At 39.3% G+C, this 27642-nt stretch overlaps 2 protein-coding genes across 5 annotated transcripts; both read left to right on the top strand.

Moving 5' to 3' along the window:
- The first annotated feature begins 391 nt into the window (after positions 1–391).
- LOC148187906 (tubulin alpha-8 chain-like) lies at positions 392–3390 on the top strand. The gene is given in 3 exon segments (XM_088085494.1): positions 392–2644; positions 2647–2732; positions 3352–3390. Coding segments are annotated over 3 exon segments (645 nt in total). The 5' UTR covers positions 392–2124.
- Positions 3366–27642, top strand: LOC121951854 (uncharacterized). Of its 4 annotated transcripts, none has more exons than XM_088085001.1 (11): positions 3366–3616; positions 10007–10064; positions 12308–12469; positions 15835–16032; positions 17261–17419; positions 18490–18570; positions 18863–19001; positions 21108–21152; positions 21303–21770; positions 22840–24371; positions 25404–27642. In XM_088085001.1, the coding sequence occupies exons 1-11, from the start codon at positions 3555–3557 to the stop codon at positions 25449–25451; spliced, it is 2952 nt and encodes a 983-aa protein (XP_087941127.1). In that variant the 5' UTR covers positions 3366–3554; the 3' UTR covers positions 25452–27642. The 4 variants fall into 4 exon arrangements, with proteins under 4 accessions (XP_087941127.1, XP_087941126.1, XP_087941125.1 ...); XM_088085000.1 differs by having other exon boundaries at positions 10007–10091; XM_088084999.1 differs by lacking the exon at positions 3366–3616 and having other exon boundaries at positions 9706–10091.

Below are 27642 nucleotides of genomic sequence, written 5' to 3'. Positions count from 1 at the left end.
TGAGAGCAATTATTATTGCTGTTTTCTTTTTACAAGTTCCATGCATGGCTAAACTTGTGGTATGTCATTCAGAGACAATTGTTTCATTGACAATTCATCCCTTTACAGGTATTATAACTGTAAAAAAAAATGAGCTGTCTGTGGCACATTTTACCAGTATCAAGAATGGGCAGAGGGGCTGCTCAACTTTAATGATCCTGTCATTTTGACACTTCACTTCTGTCTATGTTTGAGGAACTCTACACAGGTAATACAAATTTGATATTGTTTTGTTAATTTTGTGCATATATTTCTTTCCAATCAATTACCTCACCACTTCCATCAATTTTTAGAACCATATGACAGTCTGAAGAGTTGTGGAGACTTTACAAGCCACCAACAACCAGCAATATCGAGGCTGTGAGTCCATGCTCCATGGTTACCTTCATCTTGAAGCCCTTTCGTCACACAGCTATAATCTCACATGTGTAAACTGTGGACATCATCCTTCTGTTGTGATTATGGATTTACACAAAAAGGAGTCTTCAGTATGCCAAGTCAGTATTTATTTCTTCACGTTCCTTAGAGGGACTGATACAAAGGCCAGTGGAATTTTAAAAATGGTTTGTGCTGTATTAGTCCCAGTTATTATAACTGTCTGCCCACTTTCAATCTTCTTCATACTGGGGTTTCCGAAGCAGACCAGTGGGAATGACTGTGGTGTCTTTATGATAATGGTGAGTTGTTGTTAATGTTAATGTGTAATGGAACGCGTAAGCATCATTCATTTGTAAATACATGTAGTAGTGATTCACCGTCATCTACATCTGACAAATCTTTAGTGTGAATCTCAGTGTTTTATCATGCTACCATATACATTTACAAACAAAAATGTGCAATATAAGGTATTAAATGACATTAGAGTGTGCAGGCCTCAACACTTTCTTTCCACATTAAAAGCCAGGCATGATTCACTGGGTATATGTGCACTACATGTGTGTTAATATTGTGTTATTATTTTTAATATTACGGTAAGCCTGGTATTTGCTCTTGGGGGGAAGCTTTGACTTCAGCATAGTAAGTATTACATCAAAAAGACATGAATATGCTTTCAGAAATGAAATGCAAATTGATTAACTATGCTCTTTCTTCAGCATGACATGGCTCTCCTTAGAAGGTTGTGTGTGTCATCCTAGTGGAAAACCTTGGCCTGAAGAGGTATTTTTCAGTGCCAAAAAATGGCTGTAATTGTAAAAATATAACCGCGGACTTCTGGTTAAGTGTCCACATTTAGGAAGAATATAAATATTGAGCATGAGACATTTTCTGTTTGTGTTGTAGTTGTTTCTCTTTAAGTAACAATGATGTGTGGAAGATGAAGAAACCTCCGCGGACACCGACTCGGTTGCATAATAATCAATTTATTGCAGCAAAGTTCAGCATCCACCAGGCCCCATGGTCTGCCTGGGAGAAGATTCAGGACCAATGCGAATCTCTCCCTTTCAGCTCATGCAAGTCTCTTATATACGTACAGGCATCAATACATTTGTCCGTAAAGCAACTCTTTACCTGCTGTGATCAATCACAAAACCCCACAAGTATCTCCTTATTTGGAAGGAGCCTTATTCCATATTACTTCTAGCCTGGCACCAGTATTCTACACATTTGTCTTCCAGGCCTAAACATCCCTAGACCACTAACTTCGAGGCCTCTTTGCCTGACCAAATTAGGAACTTTAAGAAACTGAGCATAATACACTACAGTGTACTGCTTGTACATTTACATTGAGCATCCAACCCAAAAAATTATATTTGCAGGCAATTGTCAGAGGACACATACATGTCTCTTTGGGCAAAGAAGGAGGGAAGGGTTGTCATCTTGACCGATGAGCAAATGGACAGTGTTCCACTTCTTGTCAGGTGTCCTTGAAACAACATAGACAAGAAGTCCAAGCTGCAGTTCTCCATCTACCCAGCTCCCCAGGTGTCCACGGCTGTGGTGGAGCCCTTCAACTCCATCCTGACCACCCACAGGACCCTGGAGCACTCTGACTGTGCCTTCATTGTGGATAACGAGCCCCTCTACGACATCTGCCGCAGGAAACTCGACATTGAGCGTCTCTCTTACACCAATTAGAACAGGTTGATGAGTCAGATTGTGTCCTCCATCACTGTGTCCCTTCATTTCGATGGCGCCCTCAATGTGGATCTGACAGAATTCCAGACCAGCTTGGTTCCATATTCCCGAATCAACTTCCCTCTGGCCACCTACGCCCCCATCATCTCCGCTGAGAAGGCTTACCATGAGCAGCTGACGGTGGCCAAGATCACCAACGCCTGCTTTGAGCCGTCCAATCAGATGGTGAAATGTGCCCCTTGCCGCGGTAAATACATGGCTTGCTGTCTTTTGTATCGTGGTGACATGGTGCCTAAAGATGTCAACGCTGCCATTGCTGCCATCAAGACCAAGCGCACCATCCAGTTTGTGGACTGGTGCCCCACTGGTTTCAAGGTGGGCATCAACTACGAGCCGCCCACTGTGGTTCCTGGTGGAGACCTGGCCAAGGTCCAGAGGGCTGTGTGCATGCTGAGCAACACCACTGCTGTTGCAGAGGCCTGGGCTTGGTTCGACCACAAGTTTGACCTGATGTATGCTATGCATGCATTTGGGTGGGTGAGGGGATGGAGGAGGGAGAGTTCTCTGAGGCCAGAGAGGACAAGGCAGCTCAAGAGAAGGAAAATGTGGTTTGTAAGGTTTGTAATTTTTTTTCTTTCTGTATAACAAATACCATGAAGGAACATGTCAACCGTTTGGTAGAGGCCTATTCAAAATAAAATGAAATAATAATAACAATAGTACATGAATTAATAAAACTGAAAAGAAAAATTTTTGTTCTTATTGCCCCAAAGAAATATAAAAGGCAAAGATTTTTTTTGTCCTTTATAGAAGTTAGTACACCCCTCTCATGTATTGTTTTCCATTTCCACACATATTTGGATGAGTGATAAGCCTAATGGCATTAGTTTGTGTAGTATGATAACACCACAGGGATGCGGCAGAGATGCAGCGCGAGCCTTGCGTCAAGCACCGACACAATACTGGAAACAGTTTGAATTTTTCCTTCAATGTAAAAGCAACACTTTAATGGCAACGTGGGAATATATATAGAGTGGAAAGAAATTTGACGCCTAGTGTCAAAACAGGCGAAAGATGTTACATGTTAGTGCGTGATATTTAATATGTGTCACAAATGTTGTCTTATACTTTGTAAAGTAGGCCTGAAAGTGCTACAACGTAACTTCGTCACAAGAGCCTGTTCTTATTTTGAAAGGTTAAACAGGAAGTCCTTTGTGATTAAGATTGCCGCTGTAGTCGCAGCTGGTCAGACTGCACCGTGTCTGTCAGAGCTAGCAGCTTCTGCTCACCGTGGTTACGGTGTCTAGTTAACGGGGAGAAAACAGAGAGTTGAAGGACGGTCCTTCAGTCTGCCGGTAGATTTACTGACACTGCAGCTGCACGAGCCCTGTCGGTAACGGAGCCGACAGCCAGAGGATGAGAGCGCGAGCTCTGCAGTAATGATGCGTTTTATTCTGGACTGCCTGAGGACACCGAGAGCGAGGAACCCCAAGGATGAAGGGTAAAATTACTGTTAACACTTTTCCACAAAGAATGACTAAAGTAGGCCGGTGTCCTTGCTACATTCGCACGACTGGAACTGCGTGGTTTCATATTTTAAGGCGGTTTTAAACTTTTAACAACTAAAATGAAGGCGACCCTTTAAACCGAGAAAAGCAATTATCCCGTCAGGCTCAGCGTAAATTGGGCTACAGCATCTCAGGGCCCATTTGAGCAGGCACGGTGCTAAATGAACCTCATGTTAGTGTGGGAAGTGTGCCAAATGTAACATAACTAAACCTATGCTGGGTAACTCTGTGACCAAGCAGCCTTCTCTTAGCCTTACTGTTGTACTACGTCCACTGCATTTCACCCCACCAGTTAGTTTTCAGAACATTTGATCCACACATATAAACTGTATATACATTAACCCTTTGAAACCTGGATCATTTATCTCGTGCTGCATTCAGTCGCCTTATGCATAGAATGAAACCTTTGTAACCTGAGCATATTGGTTTGATGAAATAATAAATTAATAAATCAATAAAAAACATTGATAAAAAGGCCATGGGCAACGTTGTAAGAAATTCTCCACAAATTGCAAGAAATTAGTTGATACAGATATATATATATTTCTTTTTTAGAAAAGCTAGGGAAAGAATTCTGGATAAATATATTCACAGTTATCATAATTAAATATTTTTTATTTACTTTTTTTTTTTTTTTTACAGAATTAGTGTAACTTTTAAGATTTTTTTCCAGGTCATTTCCTTTTTTTTTGATTATCCCATTTTGTTTGTTTATTTTTGTTTTTGTTGTTTTTGTTGAATTTTGTTGTACTTTATTTTTTAATTTCTGGGTCATTTCATCTTAAGTTGCTCATTTCCTTCCACCCATGTTTTTTGAAAGAAACCCAGGCAATTTACACAGGTTTCAGAGGGTTAAACTACCAGCCAGTGTGTAAAGTATTTCAAATTTCATTCACTTGAGCCAGCATCAACACAAAACACAAACAGTCCTCATTAGGATCCCTTAGATTTGTGGAAAGGTTTAACCAGATATAGTGACCATACTGTGTGGAACATTTTAAAGTGTGAAAATCAACTTGCCACTGCTCTCAGGTGAACAAGCAGTAATGGTGACATTGGGACCAAATGACCTCTGTACTGCAGGTTGTTGTTATTTACTGACCAACATAATACATAAGAGGAGTAAACTAACCACAACTGATACATGTGAGCCTTGCTGATTTATTGATCTAGTTTATACTGTAGCTTGAATATAAAATATGAGATAATACGAGGGCTGGACCCAAATATTCGGCTATTCGGGTATTCATTCATTGGGTAGGTATTCAGTTTTGAATGTAGATATTTGTGTATTCCCGTTTCCTTTATTTTTCTTTTCGGCAGAGGACATTTCAGTGTTGATGATGCTGCTGCTGGTGCTGTGCTGGTCACACACACAGTGACAGGATTGATTATTTTAGTTTTTTAGGTTTTTTTAGGTTTGGGTTAATAACAGTACTGTAGACTGAAAAGCAAGCTGACTACAGCCCTATTGTAACCTTTTGAGGTTGTTATGGTGATTTGTAAATAGATGCCTATTTGTACATCGAGCAGACACAGAGTAATATTAGCAAATAGAGTCATGTTTGCGTCCATCTGATGAAGAAATAGATAAGTCCAAAAGGGACTCCCTTTAGCTTTGGTTTGGTCTCCACCAGCTTCTGAGAATAGTAGCTGCGAGATGAGGGAAAACACAGTGTTCAAGTATATGTTCCAAAATAATTAACTACAAGTGGCTAAAAAGCTCTGCAGAGCTGCAACTGGCTTATAATCCTCTGAAGTTACAGTATGTTACTGCAAGCTAGCACTTTCACATCACACAGTAATTCGATTCAAAGTAGAAGTCCAGCTGAATTTAAATGTCTACTACAGCATACATTTTTATAAATTACATGTCCTGTATTCTCTTTTTGGGTGTATTTGACAGAGTACCGTTAGTTATCCGTCTACGTAGACAGAGACCTTATTTTTATACAGCCGATCCAATCTTGCATAAAGCAGTACTGCAGTGTATTATCATATGGTATTCTGCTATGGCTAATCAATTTTTCACTGTGACAGCAAGAATTTTTCAATCCGGACCCGTTTAAACGATATTGCCTTTCGACTTGGCGTGATAGTCAGCAGTGTCAGTGGCAGCCGCAGCAGACCTCGCTGCTGAGTTCACTGAATTACAAACCTGGGATTCGGTTTCAAAGAAATGAAAACATTTTAAATTAAATATCGATGAAGTGATTCAGATCCATCTCATTCTTTTAACAGATCAGTGTAATTGAGGTACTTAAAAACGGAAGCATCGATGTATGAATAAATAAGGTCATGGATAAATCCTTGCTGCCTGCCAGTAACTGGGCTAACATCAGCCCTGTTTTGTGCAGGCTTGTGTTACAGTCGTGGACAGCAGCTCAAATCATAGTGACACAGTAGCTGTGCAGTAGAAGACACTGTCAAGCTTCCAACTCAAATGGAAATAATTGACAGGCTTTAAAACCCTGATGAGGTGTGATATCCTTCATTATTATTCATGTACATGTTAGAGCAGACAACAGACATCAGTTACTTATATAGATAACATGTAACATTTCCACATTAAAATGCCCCAAAAAACTTTTTATTTTTGAGTTGTATGCCTCCATTATCCCAAATATGATCTGTGATCTGAGATTTTATTCAAGCTAACACTGCGTTTCATTTGGTTGCCTGTCTATTGAGTCATATCCCCGTAGCCCCTTAAATCGCTCATCGTTTTAGGTAACCACAAGAAACACCAGATAATACATCACTGTAAATCATACAGTGTCACATAATTATACTCAATAACATTAATTCAATATTTTTTCAGCTTTACACGTTTTATTCTGCCACACAGCATCATTTTCTTTATTGATTGCATGCCATTTTGCAACACAGTTATCCAGATTGTTTTTGATAATATTATGTTTTAAATATTGATCTAGACTTTAACAGTGCGTTACTAACAAGTGGCTAAGGCCAACCACCGAGTTAATAGGGACGAGTCATGTTGATTTCTTGAATTTCACCGGGTTATTTGGTCCATATTAGGGTTTGGCGCTGACACCCCCCTCCTACTACTTGCCTTGTTAACTCATTAAACATTTATTCGAATTCAGTAGTCACCAAACAGTCTTGGTGACTCTTGCTAGTAATCTAGTTAGTAAGTCCATTGTTTCAATAATCACCAGCTCTGGTTTGGTCAAAATAAATCCTTAATTCTCCAAGTTTAATGTACAAAAATATGTCCTTATTACATGCTGCTAATACATTACATTTATGACCCTTTGACCTTGGGCTGGGGTCATCTGTACTCTTTGACCCCCCTGACATGGGCCTACCAGGAGTAGCACTGGGTCTAACCTGTGCAACAGCAGCAACAGAAAGTTTGCTTATCCGATGGAGAGTCAGAGCGGTCTGAGACTAGATCCCTGGCACATTTTTTCCTCAAGGGTTGCCTGGCTTTGCCATATTGCAGTACATGAAATATATTTTTGGGGTCTGACATTTTCTGAGTATTATTAGTCATGTTGCATGTCAGTGCTGTCATATTCAGTGGTATTAAATGTAATTGCACATGCCAGTTTCTTTAAATATAGGTTATAGCTGTTAAAGATATGTATTTTAAACTCTGGAGTAGCAGCACATTGTTTTTAAATCTCAATGTGGGCAATTTCCGTCTGCTAAAGTAGTCAAACCTGCACAAATTAATATTCTTATATTAGTACAACTATTGCAGGATGAGATAGAGTAACTGATATGAATCCATTAAAACATGCAATGATGTCTACAAATAACTATTCATTTGTAATGTGAAAGTTGACGCTTATAGGGACAAATCCTAATCCTTATTGCCTGCAAATGCCGCTCTCATCAACCTCACTTTCAGTAGCTCAAGCTCAACAACAGACCAAGTTAGACACTAAACCAAACCAGAGCTGAAAGGAGAGTAAATATTGGACTTACACTGATCAGATGGATACAAACTGGACTCCAAATGAATGATTCTGTTGCAAAACGGGTTAAACAGAATCCAGTATGTCTACTTAAAAACTGCAGAAATGCATGTGCTTCTTTTTACACTATATTAGTTGTCTGTGCACACTGGCATTTTCACAGGTTTGTTAGCATGCACGCTCTGTGCATAGTAAAGGCACACTCAAATTTTTGTGGTTTACATAACAAGGCCCTCACAACTATGCAGATGTGGAAGTAAAGCTGTGTGATATGGTCAAAAACGTTCTCACCATGAAAATTTTCATATTTGCTGATATCAATAATTATCTACCAAAAAGTCAGACCATTATTTCTTTTAAGGTTTAATGTTTTGTTTTTAGCTCCTGAGTAAAAGTTGAAGAAATCATCTAGTTAATTGAGGTTTAAAGTGTTTTTTATTGTCAGAACATGACAACATTTGCCAAACAGCAGAATATTTCACAAATCTCAGGTTAATTCAAAAGAAATATAATCAAAATAATGCCAATGAATAAAACAATAAAAACACAATAACAAAGAAATCTTAGTTCTGGTCAACAGCTTGTTAAACTCTTTGTGCTGACAGTTTCAAGCATTTTGAAAGTGTTTTAGCAACAATGTAAACAGAATAAATTGATAAAACCGAAATCCTGACTGTGGTCAGTACTTTCTGTATAGTGTAGTGTAGTCTTACAACCAAGGTATGTCATTTCTGTTGTTTGTCGATCAAAACAATAACAAAAGACGGACTTTGATTAAAATCTTTATGAAGGGACTGAGGCAGAAATTCAACGAGAAAATGTATGAATGTTAATGCTATGTTTAGTCACATTATGTCAAATCATTATATGAAATAGTTAATCAAGTTAACTTGCTAACTTATCATTAGCATTAGATGAGCCAACTGCACAGCTACTGTAACTAACTTTATGTTGCAAATTGAATTATAATTATTATTGAGATTGTTTTATCGCCCAGTCCTTGTGGCAAGTATTTTGTTCTTGAGGCATTCAGCATATCAGCTTTAAAAGGTGATAATAATGATAATGTGTACAGCTTGTTTCACTGACCCCAAGGGGAAAGAAGAAGAAGAAGAAGAAAAAAATAAACAAATGCAGTCAAGGGCCTCACAGTTTATCAAAATATTCTCAAAATCGATCTATGGCCAAGTGCAGTATCTAAATAACAGGATCTGTAGTTTTTCTGTAATGTAAAAATTTGTCAAATCACAGAATTTGAAATGAAGCCTTGTGGGACTGCAGAGATGCCCCGGCCTAAAAATCATGTTCCAGATGGAAGAGAACATGCTTGTTTAGTACAGACCCCAGAAAAAAATCACATCATCATATTTATACTCATTCCTGTGAAAATGTAATGCAAAAATTACCATTCCGAATAAAATTGTGAGTAAAATTGCAATCGCAATTTTAATATAAATATAATAGCAATATAATCACAAGTCCTAATGCAGCTTTAAGTTTTCTTTAACTTAACTAGTCTGCTGCACAGCATTATTAAGTAAGGCGCTCTATTGGTTAAATGTATCATTTTATTTTAATAATTTTAAATTTTTTAATAATGCAATAAATACATTTAATTTAATTAGATTACAGTATATAGTGAGAAATAGCAATTATTGGATATTCATGCGTTTGTGAAAGCATATTGATTGATTGGTAACGTTTTTGCTGGTGCAGACTGTGGCTCTGTGCTCTCTGGGATTTTTATGAATGGCTCAGTCACAGCTTTCAGTGTGTGTGTGTGTGTGTGTGTGTGTGTGTGTGTGTGTGTGTGTGTGTGTGTGTGTGTGTGTGTGTGTGTGTGTGTGTGTGTGTGTGCGCGTGTGTGTGTGTGTGTGTGTGTGTGTGTGCATACTGCAGTGGACCTGTGATGGTGACAGAGGGGGAGGAGGAAATAGAGGAGGAGGTGAGAGATGTGTTAGGACCAGAGAAGCAGCATGATGGTAGGAGGGAAAAGGGAGGGGGGAGGACATGAAGGAGGAGACTAGAGGGGAGGAAATAAATTCTCCTATGGATGGATAAGCCTACTCTCCTGCCTTTACTCTGACTCATCCCCCTCTCTCTTTCCATTCTCACATTGGTGCATTCTGCCTGTATGCTTCCATCACCACACACACACACACACACACACACACACGTTCACAGAGGCAGCTCCGCCTCCTCTGCAGTGTAGCGACAGCTAGCAAGGGCAGCAATGGAGGAGCCAGCAGTGCAGCAGGAAAAAATAGAGGGATCATGGGAAGGAGGGCAGGATGGAGGGAAGGCAGACTGGAAGAATAAGGGCTCCCTCTCCTCCCTCCTTAAACACTCCTGTCTCCTCTGCTGGTCGTCTCCCAGGGACACCGACGTCGTGGAAACGGATGAGAGAATCCTCGCCAAGACAGCCGAGATCAGAGTAAGAAGACCGCAGCACCTAGCGCTGGTGTGTGCATGTTTGTGTGTGTATGTAGGGTTTCTCATACATGTTGTGTGGGTGGGTTTTGTGTTGGTATCACCATTTTTGTTTACATAAGCGATGTGGACAGAATGTGCATCGTGTGTGTGTTTGTGTGTATGTATGATGTTTCCAGTTCGGGACTCCTCCATCACTGCATTTCCCATGATGCTTTCATGTGATGTCATGATGCCGTAAGACTAGTGTCAGGCTGGATGGAGCAATACATGTGCTCAGTGGAGGTCTGGCTTACCAACTGGGCAAAGCTCGGACCCTTAGGGGCCCTAAAGGCCCCAGGTTTTCTTCCTGGTTTGTTATATGATTCATTTCATTATCATTTAATTTAATAACATGGCAGTGGTCATTTTACTTGTTATCTCTTCTCTATTAACCAAAAATAGCAGGACCTAAATGCAGCTTTTGCATTTTTAACTAATTTTGAGGCCACCCTTATTTTTTCATTGTTTTAGTTGATATGATGTACATATCTACATGATGCATATTCCTAAATATGTCTGTGTTCAAGTCTTTGGACTCCTAGCTGTTTTGCTTGGTTATCACATTTATTTATCAGCTTATGGCATGTTCACATGTCTGAGCCTTACATGGGATACATTGTTGTTATCAGGATAACTTCCTCAAAAATGCTGTCATTTGGCATCTCAGGGCTGCTAAACATGTTGTTAAACATTGTTTAAAACAATAAAAGACAGTTCAGGTCAAATTTTATTGTCTCACCAGGAGAAATGTATAAAACCGATAAAAACTGAAAAATAACAAAATGAAAAATAAGAAATTAAAAATTACAAGGACATTTCATGAAAAATAGCAAAAGATAAAAACAAAGGAAAAGAAAAAAGAAAAGTGACAAAAAAAAATCAAAAAGGAAATTATAATAACAATCATAACATAGTATGATTACGCTTTTCTAATTATCTTAATAAAATTAAAAAATAATAACTTTTTTGTATATTCTTTCCAAGTTTCTAAAATAATTTTCTAACAATTCTTTTTACATTGTCATATTATTTTTTCTTTACTCTTTTACTGTTTTAATGCCTAATTCAAAATTGCAAATTCAAAAATCATTGCCTTTTATCTTTGTTTTAGAAAGAAGTTTCAAAAGGTCACACTATGCTGAATCTTCCATTTGTACTCTACAGTGTGCACTTTGCCTGGCAGCTATTAAAGACAGACCAGGAGGATCAGGGAACATAAGGGCCCACAGTGAAGGTTTACCTGGGGTCCCGGCAGTTTGTTGCAGTCCTGGCTCAGTGTAAAAAACTGCTGTAGCAATAATAGCAACATCAAGTCTATGGTTTTTAATACAGGCTCTAAGTTACCTCTTTGAAGAGGTAATTGGTAATTGTCTTTGCTACAAGGTATAAAATGGGAATATTTTTTTTACTTTTTTTCGAGCTAACAGTGGCTGGATTTACACTTTATGGTTCAAGAGATTCAGATTTCTTTTCCTCAATGATGAAAACAATGATGTTGCATTTAATGACGTAATTACATGTGCTCAGGAAGCAGAAAACACAACAATGGAGAACAAGGGCTCAAGCCAGTGGTCAGATGCAGAGGTTACCTGTCTTTTAAGCCTTTTGGGCAAAGAAGTGAAAAGACCAATGAAAATACAGCGCTTGTATCAAAACAAACATGTTTATGAGGACATTTCAGTATTCATTCATGCATGCACGCTGTGAGCAAAGTTTAAGCAGGTGTACATGCAATATATTGGATTTGAAAGGATATAGGCAACAAATTACAATTGGGCATCAAGACTTGTAGTGTGAAGCCAGAGTCTCCCTGTTTCCAGTCTTTGAGCTAAAAATAGCTTTAAGCTTTTTTATTCACTGGAGATGAAAAGGACATCAATGTCTTATCAAACTCTGGGCAAAAAATACAAGCAGTGTTTCTTTATCAAAATCTTCTATCACATGCTGAGCTCAACATGGTACATGTTAATGTGATCAAGCATTAAGAAGTAATTACCTCTGTAACATCAGGTCAGTTACACCATTTACCTGCATAGGATCATTTACATGTTGTGAGGAAACATGTCTGTCCACATTTCTTGTGTGTGTGTGTGTGTGTGTGTGTGTGTGTATACATCTCCATGCATGTTTTATCATCCCACATCTGAGTTTGACTCATTCTTAAATTCTAAACAGTGTGTGTCCGATGTGTGTGTGATGTGGTAGGAGCTGGAGAATGCAGTGGCGGTGGAGAACTTGGAGCTCCAGGAGCAGCAGTCGGACCGCAAGGAGCTGGAGGAGACTCTGGTGAAATTAGAGAAACACAAAGAGAAGCTGGTGCAGCAAATAAAGACAACCAGACAGCTGTGCTACGAAGAGAGCCAACAGGTAATGATGACCAGCTACTGCACAGCTGCTTTGCTCTCACTGTAAACTACCTCCTTCTTAGAACAATAAACACAGTATGATCAAGCTGAAAGAGATGAGCGGGTCAGTTTAAAACACTGTCTTCTGTGGAAGCCCTTTCTTGTGGGGGTTCTGTAACAGTCTGTGATGTGGCATTGATGTCTGTTTGAACTGTTGAAGGATTTCTCATTGGATACAGCTTCAGACATTTCTTAGTAACGAATTTCCACTTTACTAAGACATCATATTTAATCATCTCAGTTTCAGTATCTTAGGGATTAAAAAATTCCAATATATAGGTCAATGTTATTTTTTTTAATTGAAATGCAACAAAGATGAATAGTTTTGTTAAGGGTCTCTTACATGTAGTGATTGAAGAGCCCCGACCTAGACGATTACCTATTGAGCCGTTATACAGCTGAAAACCAAACTTGTTTTTTAGGTAAAAACCACAGATTAAACTGCAGCTACAAGAGTAAACTTCACTTGAATTATTGTTAGTATTATTGTTTTTAATTGTAATTGGCTAGAAAGTAAGGGTTCTCCTTTATAGGCACTAATGATGTTGGTGGTAAAAGGTCAGCCCAGTCCATTTTCAGAGGTTTTTATTGCTCTGGGCCGGCTCTCACCACAGCCAGAGACATTATGTTTTCAGTTTGTCGAATGTCCATCAAATGCAATATCCAAATATCTTTATAATATAGAGTCATCTTGGATTCAAGGATAAACTGACTAGATTTCAGTGGTCAAAGGTCAAGGTCATTGTTAAGGATAAAATGATGATGTGATGACATTTTATATCCAAAAGGTCAAAGGTCAACTTCATTGTGACATCATAATGTTTTCTGGCCATAATTCAGCGTCATATCTCCGGAACAGAAGGGGAGACATTTGGTCAGGTACTGAATTGGTGACACTAATCTGTAAATTGTGCTGACTGAAGAGATCGTCTGTGCTGCCGGAGGGAGGAAGTGTGTGAAGCATCTGTGTTTTAGAGTTTGGAGCTTCTTTGCAGCAACATCCATATGTGAAGCGTTGTCTACTGTCATGGCTACAACACTGTGCTCTGTCCTGTTCCTCTGGTAGTCTGTCACAGGCTCAGTGGTTTGCTGATGTTGAGCTTCAGTTGATTGTTGTGACAATCAGTCCTCTACACTCCACGAACTACACTTCATACCATTTATTAACCCATAGGGACTGCTTGGCACATTTTAGGCTCTTCATTCTTCATTATTTCATTTTTTGTATTATTTCTGGCTGTCATTGTAGGCTTTTGCCTTGGAATTTGTCATTTTACTATTTTCTACCTGATTATGTAATTTTTACTGTATTTGGCATATGGAGAAAAGGCATTCTATTTCCACTAGATGCACTGTCACAATCAATGATACTGCTTATTATTGACTTATTTGAGGCTGTGATCATAAAAAATCTACTAAACAGGTCAGGAAGTATATTTAAAATAATTATTTTTTGTGTTTTTTTTAAAATCTAAAACATAGTAGTAGGCGGGGTCTCCGGGGTCTCCGGCTTCCTCCCGCAGTCCAGAGACTGGTTGATTGGTGACTGTAAATTGTCCTTAGGTGTGACTGTGAGCGTGTAGGTTGTCTGTCTATATGTGTCAGCCCTGCGATGGTCTGGTGACCTGTCCAGGGTGTACCCCGCCTTCCGCCCGATGACAGCTGGGATTGGCACCAGCCCCCCCGCGACCCTCACAAGGACGATCGGTTATGGAAAATGAATTAATGAACATAGTAGCATCATGACAAAAACCTGGCATTTAAAGGGTTAAAATTCTGAAAATTGATGAATGTTTGATATTTATGATCAGGACGGATGTTTGTTATAAAAACAATGAAATAAATAACAATGAAAGTAGAAACTAATATTAATGTGTAATAACAGCGTGTATGAAACATTAAAGCGAGCCCTAAGGGTTATTTCGTCAAAGCCTTGACTCCATATTTAAGTCTGAACAGACATGAATGTACACTGCAACCAGGCTGGCTGGTGACTTAATACAAGCTCAAGGCAATAATTCTAGTTTATTTATAGGATGCAAGCAACAGAAAAGCATTTTCCAGCCACTATTCATATCAACAGATTGAAGATGCTGCGTAAAATCCTGCCATCTTTAATGAAACTGAGGGAATACAGCGGATGAGAGCAGCGGGGCAAATAATCTTCTGGTAAACTGTGATGAGGTTCATAACATCAGTAGCTAAGATGGTTCGTAGAGGCGGAACCAGCACCACTCATTATTTTTAATTAGCTCCGTCTTTACAGTCTCATTACAGCTTTGCACAAACACCACAGCACGATGCTACGACACTCCAGGCTTCTGCCTCTCCTGCCTGTCTTTTTCCTACTATATATAAAGATAGATAGATATAAAACATAACCTATATTTGATATAGGTTAATTTATAATAAACAATATTCAGCAAGCCAAGTCATTAACAGAAAGCTTCAACATAAAATTACTATCATCATGTAGAGGCGCAGCCATCCCAAGCCTTTTAATGGTGCTGTCTGTGGTCAGAAAAAATGACACCAAAGGAATCATTCAAATGTATATATAATGCTGTTGCTGTTATTTAACCTTCTGAGCAAATTGGTTCAATTTCTTTCAAAAACATAGCAAGGAGGCAATGAGCAATTTAACAAGACATGGCCCCAAAATTAGTAAGATATTATTAAAAAGTTAGAATAAAATTACCTGGGAGGAAGCAATAACAAAAAATAACTATAAAAAAATAGTTATTTTTTAATATTCTGTAACAAGTTTATGATAATGAAAATATATAGTTTTCTGGAAATTTTACTTGATAATCTTCTAATAATCTCCTTAAAAACCTTTTACCTATTGTGTTTTATGACATTGTTTAGTCATCCTTTTTTACAGTGTACCTAGTGTTTGGCTCTTAGTTAATTTAATTTTCTCAGTCTTGAAATTTGCTATGACTTAATTGTAAGGCACTTAGTTACTGTGTTTTAAAAGAGGCTTTGTAAATAAAGTTATTATTATTATTATTATTGTTGTTGTTGTTGCTGTTGTTGTCATCGCTGTTATTATTATTAATTTCTTGCAATTTGTTGGATCATTTTTTTGAAAAATTGGTCAGTGCCTTTTCTCCCATGTTTTTTCCTCAAAGAAATCAAACCAATTTGCCCAGGTTTCGAAGGGTTTAAAAAAATAGTCTAAAATAGCACATCCTAGGACATTTCTGGTTCATTTTCTGTGTTCATTTCTGCAGTACGACCACAATGTGACAGAAAAAGCCAATTGCTTGTAACTATGATGGCTTAAAAACCATTAATCACTGACTCCCTGTCCTTCCCTGCCAGATCCTGTCTCTGCAGGCGGAGGAGGTGAAAAAGGAGAACCAGGTGGAGGAGTACGAGAGGGAACTGGCCAGAGTCAGATGGAGGCTGAGGAAGCTGAGAGAGGAAGTGAAGCAGGCCAAGAGGAAGGTGGAGGAGGCTGGAGAGAGGGACACTCCTCTGCAAGACTCCATCAGACAGTCCTATGAAGAGATCCTGCAGGTACAAGAGGACATGCATGTGTATGCTGTGTGTTTGTGTGCATGTCTGATAACAACAGGCCTGGGGGGTACATCACGAAGCCAGTTCAACAGAGCTAGGCTCTCTTTGACTGAGCTGGTTCGACAAAGCCTGCAGCTTCAGTCAGAGCTAACAGGGTGCCACGAAGGCGATTATCAAGACTATCAACGCAGAGAAGCTTCAAAAGGGGCTTTTCAGCTGATTTCAAGCTGAAACTTAGAACATAACCTGTTTATGCCCAGGTTCAATTTGCCACAGAAGTTGTCATGGTGATCCAGCTAGGCTAAAAGAAAGCCACCTTCGTAGAGCAGGGAACCCTGGCTTTAGACCCAGCACCCCTCTGGATCCAGCAGTCTCCTGAGAGCATGTCAACATGGGGCAGTATTTTGTCAATGAGATGTGAGAGAAAACGACTGCATGTAACCACAGCCATTAACTTTACCAAATACAGTAACTTTCACAATCATTTCTCCAGAGCAGCAAGTGATGGCCAAATCATGTTACCTCGCCCAAAATCTAGTGCTTTAAAAGGGACAGTCATTTATCATACCATCAAACATTGGAATAGCTGCCTGCTTTACATAAGCCAATCCAATAGTAAATCCTTATTTAGACCTCATTTACTATTGCATTACTTCAAGGAATAGTTCTGGATTTTGGGGATTTTACATTTCTTATTCAGGCGACAGTGCTAAGCACTACACCATCGTGCCGCCAGTATTTTGCAAACAGCAAGCATTTTATCAAGATCATCTCCGTTTTTACAAAAGCCAATATGTGTCTAAACCTTGGACCGCAAACAGGGACTGAAAATCCCTCTCTCTCTGTTAACTTGGTGCTTCCCTGCCATGATCCACCATTATCTGAAGCCACGCTGCTGAGTCCCCCATGCCCAGAACGTCAGAGAATGGGAGAGTGAACCGGAGTAATGTTTGCAATTATTTACCATTGTAGGGGCAAAAAAAACCTCCACATAACAACAACACCAGGGAAAGACAAGTTCATGATCTTAATGCTTATAATCATGCTTAGAGGGAGAAGATGTCAGTTATTTAGAAAAACTGAGGAATGGCAAAAAAAACTATCACATACATGCTTTTCACTCATACTAAGAGGACGTGTTTTTTTTGTTGTTTTTTCTTTTGCTAACTATGATCTCTCATGAGAAATCAGACTGAATTTTTCCTTATGACTGGTGTCTTAATTGCAGGAGGAGCACACTCTTTACTCTCTGTCAGGAGGAGCAGTGACTCCAGAGAGCCAGCTGGAGGAGTCAACATCTCCTGCAGACACCACTGAAGATGATCCGCTACCTATGAGGCCTTGGGGACGGAGCCAATCACTGCCTGCTTATGCTGACCTGATCATGGTAAATCACAGTTATGATGCAGAGCACTACTTTAAGCACTTTTGAGCCAACACTGCAGAATATTAGGTTGTATCATGTTGTGTTTTTGTTCCATGCAGTTCTGTTATCAGCCGAGTAATCTCAGTTTGGACTTGTTGACCACAAATGTGCTGCAATGTGCTAGATATGCTGCAAAGCCTACAGAAATGTCCAGAGAAACACTTGCTGACGAAAGGACCACCATTACTATTTTCATTTTTCGAATCTAATTTTTTGTAGCAGTTCTCGTTTGTGTCTCTGATTAAAATTACTGCAAGCTCAACCTCTGGTCAATACCTTGTCCGTCAGGCAGTATAATTTGCTGTAGTTGCAGCTTCTTAAAAGATAACAAATTAAAAAAAAATCAAATAAAATAAACAGCCTACCTGAACATCCCAGTTACACACCTGTATCTTTATAACTGTTCAAAAGCGACTCAGCTAGATATAAAAGTTTTACTAAATATTGTATGAATTTACAACCAAATATAACTTCCAGACGATGTTTAATTTTGGGAGAACATTCACCCAATGTTCAAGTTAAAAATTGAACTTCTGTTGACAGTGCAAACAGTTTTTTGTGAATTGATGGACTTCTTCATAATAGAAGAGAAACAAAAATAATCCGCTGACTTCTAAGCAAATGTAACAAAAACTTTCATAGAAATGTAGTGGAGTCGAAAGGACAATATTTGTCTTTCAAATGTAGTCAAGTCAAATTAAGTAATTCTCAAGTAAAGTAGATATACTCAAAAACTAAAGTAGATATACTCAAAAACTCTACCTTAGTACTGTACTTAAGTAAATGTACTTTGCTACTGGTGACTTCTGTGTATTTAAAGCTGAAGGTTAGCAGGTTTAGCAGCCATTGTTTTCATGAATAAAAGACCTTTCAGTTTTAATAAAATACAGGTGACTACTTTTACCTAATGTATCCAGTTGGAATTCTTTTTGGTAAATTAACATTATTAAGCAATAAGTTTCCTGTTACAGTTCTCACTGTCTTTTTTTCCTCTGTGTGTGTGTGTGCGTTTGTGTGTGTGACTCATCCAGAGGGGCAGTGGCTCCTCTTTCTGCAATAATCTGGCAGATACCAGAGAAGAAGTAGACGACAGTGGGACCAGCTCGCCAAAGGTAGCTTCATTCTCACAGAACATCCCACGTCATGCACAACACAATTTTTTGGGTCACATAAACATAATACATACATAATAAATACACAATAACATAATTTTGCTTGGGTGCAGACTGAAATCATAAAAGCCCTTGTGATTTTGAGAAGCTGTAGAGTTGGTTAATAATACCATGATTTTGACTGTGAGTTGGTGTAATGTAGCACATGAGCCAGCAGTGGTCACCCTTCGTATAACATGCTGTCCTTAGTGTGAGATGCAAACACTAAACACTGCCTTGTCTTGTTTCACAGGACAGATCTGACTTAGAGGATGACCCCGAGGAGGGGGAGCTCAACAATGAAGGGGAAAGAGAGAGAGAGAAGGAGGAGTCCACTAGTCCACAACTGGACTTCTACAAAGCCGACCCCTTCGGCCACTGTCAGAGTGACCGTATGTACCACACATTGAGCCACCGTGAGGCTGAGAGCGAGATTAGTGTCTTAGCAAGATATGTCGAATCTAAAACCGGGGTTTGCTGTTCTACAAAGGTGGCTCTCTTTTAACCTGGCTGGATCGCCATGGTAACTTCTGTGGCAAACTTAACTTGGTCTGGAGCAGCTTGAAATCAGCCGAAAAGCTCCTTAAAAAACTTAATTGTGTAGCGTCTCTGTGTCAGTATATAACCCATACAGACTGTCAGCTGAGAGAAAACATAAAAACACTTTATACAACTTGTTGAGCACTAATGTGACGTAAATGCTACCTAACGACGCCGTGCAGTTACAGTATTGCTATATGCATCGTAAAGCGTTTTTTTTTCCACACAGGAACCAGCCATTTATAATTGATGCAGAACATCTGAGTAAGAATGTTGTTTATCTTTATACACAAGGTTGTGACTCTCACTGAATGACTGAATGTGTCTGTCTTTTTTATTCAGGATTGCTCATGAAATGCAACATAATATCTTCAAATCATACCACACCATTGCCACTTACTATGTTTATATGCTTAGTTTCTTATTGGCCGTAAGTCTGTTATTACACTTCTATTACATTGCAGTTGAAAGATCAGTCTGTTGATATTAATCACAGATATTATTCATTTGATTATAATTTTTATTTTTGGTGCATTAAGTTAAAAGTTGCAGAATGTGCAGCTATCACATTACAGATAACGGAGTGATAAAATTGCCTACATAGATAGTCTACATTTACTTGTGCATTTACTATTCTTAATTTTATTTCAGCTCCTTAATTTAAGCTAGTGTTGCTTTTTGCTGTAATACTTTTTAATGTTCTTCAAAGCTGGAAATATGCGACACACGATTGATCATTTCTGAGTGTCAAATGGGGGATTTCTAGGGGATTCAATTACCACTAATTCCTCTAGAAGTACCAACTACTACCACATCATTCAGGAGAGAGTGACATTTTGATCATCAGTCAACAAGAAAAGGATGCAGGCCTCAATGGGGGGACATGCATTAACCTGATAGAAGTTGACTTAACTTGACTTGACTTGTTGACTTGACAGTTGACTTAACATTTGCAACAGACATCAGCCAAAGGCGGTGTCCAAGAATGATATAGCAGTAGATAAGCAGCTTTACCTAAAAAAAGCTTTGTTTTACAAAGTTCCCAACAAAATCTGAGCATTTCACCTCCTTTTTGGCTTTTCGAGCACATATGTCACTGCATATAAACAGCTGGTGGTTGGCAGGATTTTTTCGTACAAGAGCATTCTCAGGATTTGTAGAATTAGAATTCATTGGTTACTGACCAGTGGCATGTTGTGTTATCTATTTAAGTATTATTTAATCAAAAGGTTTATGCTCTTTTCAGACTGTCAACGATTACCACTAGAGCTGTCAAATTATTATTATTATTTTTTAAATCAGAATTAATCGTAGAATTTCAATATTTTATCACAATTAATTACATTTTATGATCACATGTTTTCAGTTCTCTTATTTTGCATTTCAAAATAGTTTTGAAATCCATGTTGACGAGGTGAAGCAATTCTTACCAGATTGTCTTGATAAGGAATCAACATCAAAAAATTGTTATAAATTGGGCGTGTCTCTAAAAGGGAGACTCATGGGTACCCACAGAACCCATTTTCATTCAGATATCTTAAGGTCAGAGGTCAAGAGACCCCTGTGAAATGACAATGCCGTTTTCCATTGCCAAAATTTTGCCTACATTTGGAGCGGTATTCAGCTTTACAAAGAAGCTGGCATGACATGGTTGATAATCTGTGTCCTTTAGGCCTCCTGTGTGAGATAATACCAGTATCATGACTGTAGCTTTAAAACTCAGCCCAAAACAGCCTCATAAAGACAGTAAAGTAGGTCAGCGAGTAATGTGATGTGAAAAATGTGACAAATTAATGCGTTACGTACGTATAGTAATCGCAATTTAGGGCTTAATGCTGACAGGCCTAAGTAAAGCATCTGTTCAAGATGATGTCAGGCTCTTTATGCGATCAGTCTTTATAATATATCATTGTCTGTGTAAAAATGATTTTCCAGCTCCTCTCTCACTTCATTTGTAGATGACCTCTTCAATGAAGACCTGTTCCCTAAAACTGACTCCTCTGGTGAGTAATAATACTCTAGTAGAGTACATATTATTTGACATAAAACTTGGTTCAACTAGGTTAAGGCTTCTTGAAATTGTTCAATAATGCTGGGATGGATGTAGGATTTTAACTGACATGTAACTTTTGGTCAAATACCCTGTTTGCCAGGTGGCTTTGCTTCAGACCCTTTCAAAGGCAGCGACCCCTTTGCAGCAGATATTTTGTTCCCAGAAGCAAACGCCGGCACTGATGAGGGTGCAGGTAACGCCTGTGATGAGGCAGACACCAGTTTGTCCTGTGCTGAAAACAAAGCCTCGACAGGAACTCAGTGCTTTGAGTCTGAATTCCCTGATGAAGACAGCGACATAGAGATTAGCTACAGCCGGGAGGACCTGGACGCCATCGCTGTGGTCGATGAATCTCGTGGTTTTAAACCAATTCAGAGCTCATCAGAGGAGCTGGGGCCACAGCCCATCCACGGCTGGAGGTCCCAGGGTCAGTATTCTGTAGAATCAGATCCTAATGGTTACGAGCTGGACCTTGGCGCTGTCTCACCTCCCTCTGACATAGAAGAACAGAGTCTAGGATCTCTGGCTGGAGAGGCTACCACCGAGGCTACAGCAGGACTTGAACAGGGTATTTTCTTTTATAGTGTTCTTTTGAGTGTTTGTTTGTGTAAACTGGACTTATTCCTAAAGTATTTTACTTTCTTTAAATTTAGCACAAATGTTCATTTGTTAACCCTTGAGATTAAAAGATTAGGTTATGGTAGTCAAATGTAGAGGTCACTATGACATTGGATCTGTCTCATTCTTGTAAATAACAAACCTCAAGAAGACCTTGGGGAAAATTCATCAAATTTGGCGCTAATGTCAATTTGGATTCAAGAATGAACTGATTAGAATTTGGTGGTCAAAGGTCAAGGTCACTGTGACCTTTCACCCATCTAATTGTCACGAAATGGTTTCCCAAGAAAGACTTGAGGGAATTTGACACAAAATTCCTCTTTGACTTAACCATGAACTAATTCTTTTTTTGGCCTCAAAGAACATCTTTATTTTCCCTCTTAAGAATTTGTTCGCTAATCATGACAAAATTTTACACAATGCCAAGCAGGATAAAATGATGAAGTGATGACTGCAAATACACTTTTCTGGCCATTATTGAATGTCATAACTCAGTTACTAAGTTAGTGACTCTCATCTTGGGTATCCATCTGAAAACTGTGCTATTTGTCTGGATCATCTGTGCTGTCAGGTTGAAGATACAAGTGAAGCATCCATGTTTTAGAATATATAGCCTTTTGTAAAATCCATATTTGAAGTATTTTCAACTGTCATATGATTCTAGACAAACATAGATGTAAACTGCAACTTCAGTAGTTTACAGAGGCACACCATCGCGATGCAGGTGGGAAAACCTTGTGCAACAAAATATTTATCAGAGTACTCTTACACACTAGAATGTGTCTGGATGGAAACTTTAAATTAGTATAAAACATGTGTCTTGGGATTTGCTATAACATGTCTTTTGACACTTACCTCTTTCAAATATACTAGTTTTAGGTACTTTGATTCTCTTTATATATTCTGATATGGTTGACTTCACGGTTTTAAGTCATCAGAGAGTCATTTTGATAAGCATGTTATTTTTCACTTGTACCTGAAATTTCTAGCCTTTACCCCTCATTGTTTTCTTCTCCTAGGTCTAAGCTCTGGTTCAACTCAGGCTAACCCTGAGCTCAGCGAACAAGTCCTGTTGGAACCAGATTTGACAGGCAGCACAGAGCAAACTCTGTCCCATCACGTTGCCTCCAGTCAGGGGGCAGAATGGGTTGGCAGTATTGAAGAGGAACCTCAAAACCCTGCAACTCCCCAAAACTCAGTAGATTCTCAGAACCTTTTTATCCAGCCTGACTCAGATCACAACAGAGAGCTTAGCTTTGAGTTGAGCTATGAACCAACCAGTCAGTCTTCCTTTGACCCATACGGCTTTAAACTTAGTCCAGAACATTCGAGTCACACTCTCTTAGACCCTGATGAAGCTGAACTGAGCCCAGAACCCTCTGAAAATGATCTGACCTTTGACCCTGAGCCTGCCTCTTCTCAGCCAGACCAATTAGACTTTGATCGCTATGGGTTTGATATCACTTCCTCCCAAACGGCACGGGACTCTGACCCTTATGGCTTTAAGCTCAGCCCTGAGGAAGAGAACCAAGAGGTACTGGACCTAGGTGGTCATGATAAGCAGGAGGCAATGGACCTTTGCTCCTTTAACAACAACGAGCAACTAGAACCCTCTAACTATAGCAACCAGGAAGTACTGGAACCTCATACCCATGAAAACCAAGAAGTGCTTGAACCTTGTAGCCGCAATAACCAGGAGTTGCTGGATTTACGTAACAATGGAAACCAGGAAGTGCTAGAACCTTTTAGGCTGGACAACACAGGGTTAGTTAGCCATGGAAACCAGGAACTCCTGGATCTCTGTAGTCATGACAACCAGGAGGTTGTGGAACCCTATCGCAATATCAACAATGACGATCTACTTGAACCTTGTAACTATGGTAACCAAGAAGTGCTGGAACCTTGTAGCCATGGCAGTCAGGCACTGCTGGATTTGTCCCATCCCGAAAATCAGGAAGTGCTTGATTTAGATAACTATGGCAATGAAGACTTACTGGACTTTGGTGGCAAAGAAAATCAGGAGGTGCCAGTTTCAGGTAGGCATGGCAACCAGGAACTCCTGGATTTCAGTAGCAATGAAAATCAGGAATTGCTGGACCTAGGTAGTCATGACAACCAAGAGGTGCTGGACTTGTTGAGTAAGGAAGTTCTCCCCGAAGCGAACAATAACCAATGCATTGTGGAACCAGAGCTTGATGTCAGTCCCACTAACAACAGCTCAGACAGTGATGTGGCATCAGAAGACCTGCTGGGACTGGAACTCAGTAACACCAGTATCTGCACTACCAACAAAACAAACACCAATACTGCGGACACCCTCAACATGGCCGTCAGCAACATGCCGGCTAAACAGGACACTGCACCATCCAATGCTCCTACAAGTCAGAGCTTGTTAGAAGGTGATCTGGGTTCCGTGTTTGGGGCTGGAGGATACATCGGATGTCCTGATGTAGCGGACGACCTAGAGCCTCTGGAGAGAAGGAAGGCGAAACCAGTAGCAGAACCAGCACGATCCGCCAAACCAGTTAGGCCTCCTCGGCCCTCGCTCAGGGTGAGTTGGAAACCACACTGGTGCAACTCATATTTGGTAATTTTCTGAGTTTCTTAGTATCCAAGACCCAACTCTGGACCGAATCAGGCCACGTCCAGGTTATATACATTTAAATTAGTTTTCTAGAGTCTTGTTGTATTTGGTTCTGCATTTTGGATGATTTAGTCTACTTAGATTTGGTCTGACTGAGTGTTTTTTTAATCAGTTATATATCATATTATATTTGTCTTTTTGCATCTATTTTGGTTCTGTCCAGCACCTAGTCTTTACTGCTTTTTGATGTGTGCGATTGCTAGAGCTTTTTCCTACAGGTTTTCTTTTACCATAAGTTCAAATTGTGATGACATCAGTGTGTGTCATATTCTAGAGGTCAAGAGAGGGTGGAGTAGGCAACAATGGAGAAGTCAAGTGAGAAATTGTCTGTGAGCGTGCAGTGGTCTCATTAATAAGTGGTCCCTGCTTGTATTTTGGGTAAAAACAAATCTCCTGTTACAACAGGACAAAAGTTTGCAGGTAATCAGTGCATTCTGTGATATTGCTACTGTTGTTTACTTTCATTGTGCTTTATGCTACGCCTTCCATTGATGACACATCTCTGATTACAATGGTTCCACTTAAAACTGGTGGAACGGCTGGCTGGTTTATTAGATAGCACCAAGGTTCCAATAATCCTGAACTAAAACCAGTTTAAAAACCAACCATTTGATGGAAAAAGGATACAAGCCTCCAGCAGGATATTCATTACATAGTCTGTCCGTCACAGAGCATAAGTTTGAGCTATAAAATGTCCAGCACAGGACATATTTTTGCAGCTCCTCAATAACCAACGTTAGAGGATCCTTCAAGATTTTTTATGTGTTTTTCTTAATGTATTGATGAAAATATAGATTTTTTTAAAGGCAAATTTTACATATCAAACAACTTGACAGCTCTATCTGTAAAATATCATGCCATTAAATTCATATATACCATTTCCAACTGCTTTTAATCATATTCACCAACAACCTCTGCTGTCTTGTCTGTGCGTTTCAGGCCAAGGAGAAGGCTCAGTCCCAGACTCAGGGCATCGACCTGAAGTGATCTCTCACCAAACAACACTCATGTCGGGGTGTTGCCATGTAAAAACAAAAATCCCACAACAGCGGCAACACAAGACATGAAATGGATGAGGAGAGAAGTAAGAGGACGGGTGACGAGGTGGATACAAAGGGGGATGGGATGAAGGAGGGATGATTCCACAGACAGGAGGGAGAGATCATTCTGCTGTTATTTACTGCAATAATTCTAGTCTCTGATGTTTTTATGTTGCAAAGCGAAACATTTAAGTCAGAATGGCAAGATTAGCAGCAGGCAGGATGTAACAACTACCAGGCAGCATTAGACTGTCTCACTCCATAAGATCTAAAGATCAACGTTAAGAAAACCTGTCTGGCTCATGACTTCACTCTATTGTGAGTGGTTTATACAGGTCAAAAATAAGCAACTCTCTTTGAAGCGTGGTCCTACTGTTTTTACCCGAAAAGATGCTTATCAGTCAATCAGAAGGTTGATATTCTCTGTTATTTATTCACACTATCAGCTGCCAGCTCCCTCCTGTGTCCTCTGAGTCTCTTAGTGAAGATCCCCATCCTCTACAACTTTACAGTTTTAAGGGTAATTAGTCCACAGTAAAGATAATCTCTCCTAATGTGATTTGAGCGTAGTGTTGGAGCATGTGTTCGTGGACGTTGTGTGACTCTGTCACATAGATCAAATGTATATAAATTATATACTCAGCTATTGTGGTTATCAGATTATCTAGTCAATTAGTAGTTTTAGATCTGAGTTGGATGAGAGCTGTATAAATATTTTGGTCGGGTTGTACAGTGAGCGCATATCTATACTGTCACCATGGTAACATGCCCAGTGTTTTTCAGTCATCAGTAAGGTGCTCCTTAAAGAGGATCATTACAGCAGGCTTAAAGCAGTGTGTCACTGCCACCTCTGGCTCCGAGTTTCAAGCCTGTTTCACCCGTTTCACCTCTCAGCATGTGCTCCAGAGTGCTTTGATGAACAAGTTAACACACCCAACGGGGATGTCCCCCTGCAGCACACCTGCACGTCACTGCCCAAAAGTGAGAAGTTTAAGCCACTGGAGGTCAACAAAAAAGATTTTCAGGAGGTGTTCAGTTACTCTATAAAGCATTTTAGAACCTGAATTTCGGACCTTTACTGAAAGAAATCAGCATTAAATGGCCTGTACACTGCATTTCACCACATCGGTGTCCCACTTCCATATGATATACTAATACTACACAGTAAATACTATGCACTAATGTTGACTGTGCACTATTTTGGTAGTTATAGCATAGCTTTCCTTAACCGTTTGCTACTAACACAAAAGGGCAGGTGTGAAAGGCACAATCTGCTGTGACACTGCGACTTTGAAAGACTACTGCCAATTTCAAATAAGAAAACAAACAGCAAGCAAAAAATGGAAAACAAATTTAAATGATGTGTTTTCTGAGCTGCCACAAGAGTCTCCACATCACTGTCTGCAGTCTGCTTCAGTGATTTAAAGCTGTTATGCTGCAATGAGGGGCAAGAATGTCCATCAACACAACATTCAGTTTCTTTGTGTTCATCATTTAAATTTCACTTTGTTAAGTGTCACAACACTAAAAACACAACAAGTGGCTTGTAACATATATCTTCATATACCGCAAAAGACAGAAATGCCACAGATAAGTTTTAGATAGTAAAAACACAGTGTCTCTGTTACAGTTTGTCCTCCAATGTGCACTGTAAAATGTCCCTCTCATTACGTGATCCCATCAAATATGCTTATTTAAATTCTGCACTTCTATAAAACATTAATATGGACTATTTATCACTTTTTTTACCACCTCAAATATCGATTACAGAATCAAGTTCAAAAATCCATCGTTAATTGATATTATGTACTACCTGCTAAATTTTTGTCAACTTTTTTTACAGCTGGATCTCAGTGACAACGTTTACATGCACAAAATATTCTTTTTTTTAACAGTCTCCTACTAAGCTGTTTACATGACTAATGAATTTTAATAAGCCATCAACATTCCCATTTATATGCAGCTGTGTATAACCTTATTAACATGTCCTTTATCATGTCAACAAATGAAAAAGTGGAACAGCTACAGCCGCTTACCATTTTGCTTCTTTGCATCATTTTTCCACCAGTGGTGGCTTTATTAGACCAAGCAACCACAGCCTCCTTCTTTTATTCCTGCAGCCACCTTCTTGAAAAGGT

Source organism: Plectropomus leopardus, chromosome 12 (assembly GCF_026936395.1).
Source record: "Plectropomus leopardus strain MGB_pleo_1.0 chromosome 12, ASM2693639v1, whole genome shotgun sequence".
Taxonomy (NCBI): domain Eukaryota; kingdom Metazoa; phylum Chordata; class Actinopteri; order Perciformes; family Serranidae; genus Plectropomus; species Plectropomus leopardus.
The sequence above is the reverse complement of the archived record's forward strand: the minus strand, read 5'-3'. Positions and strand labels throughout refer to the sequence as shown.

Bases quoted from the DNA above. Each gene is read 5' to 3' on its own strand.
- LOC121951854 (XM_088084999.1), top strand. From the start codon at position 9,864: ATGGAGGAGCCAGCAGTGCAGCAGGAAAAAATAGAGGGATCATGGGAA. The intron at 17,420-18,489 runs GTAAATCACAGT...TGACTCATCCAG, and splicing joins CTTATGCTGACCTGATCATG to AGGGGCAGTGGCTCCTCTTT. The intron at 21,153-21,302 runs GTGAGTAATAAT...CCTGTTTGCCAG, and splicing joins CCCTAAAACTGACTCCTCTG to GTGGCTTTGCTTCAGACCCT.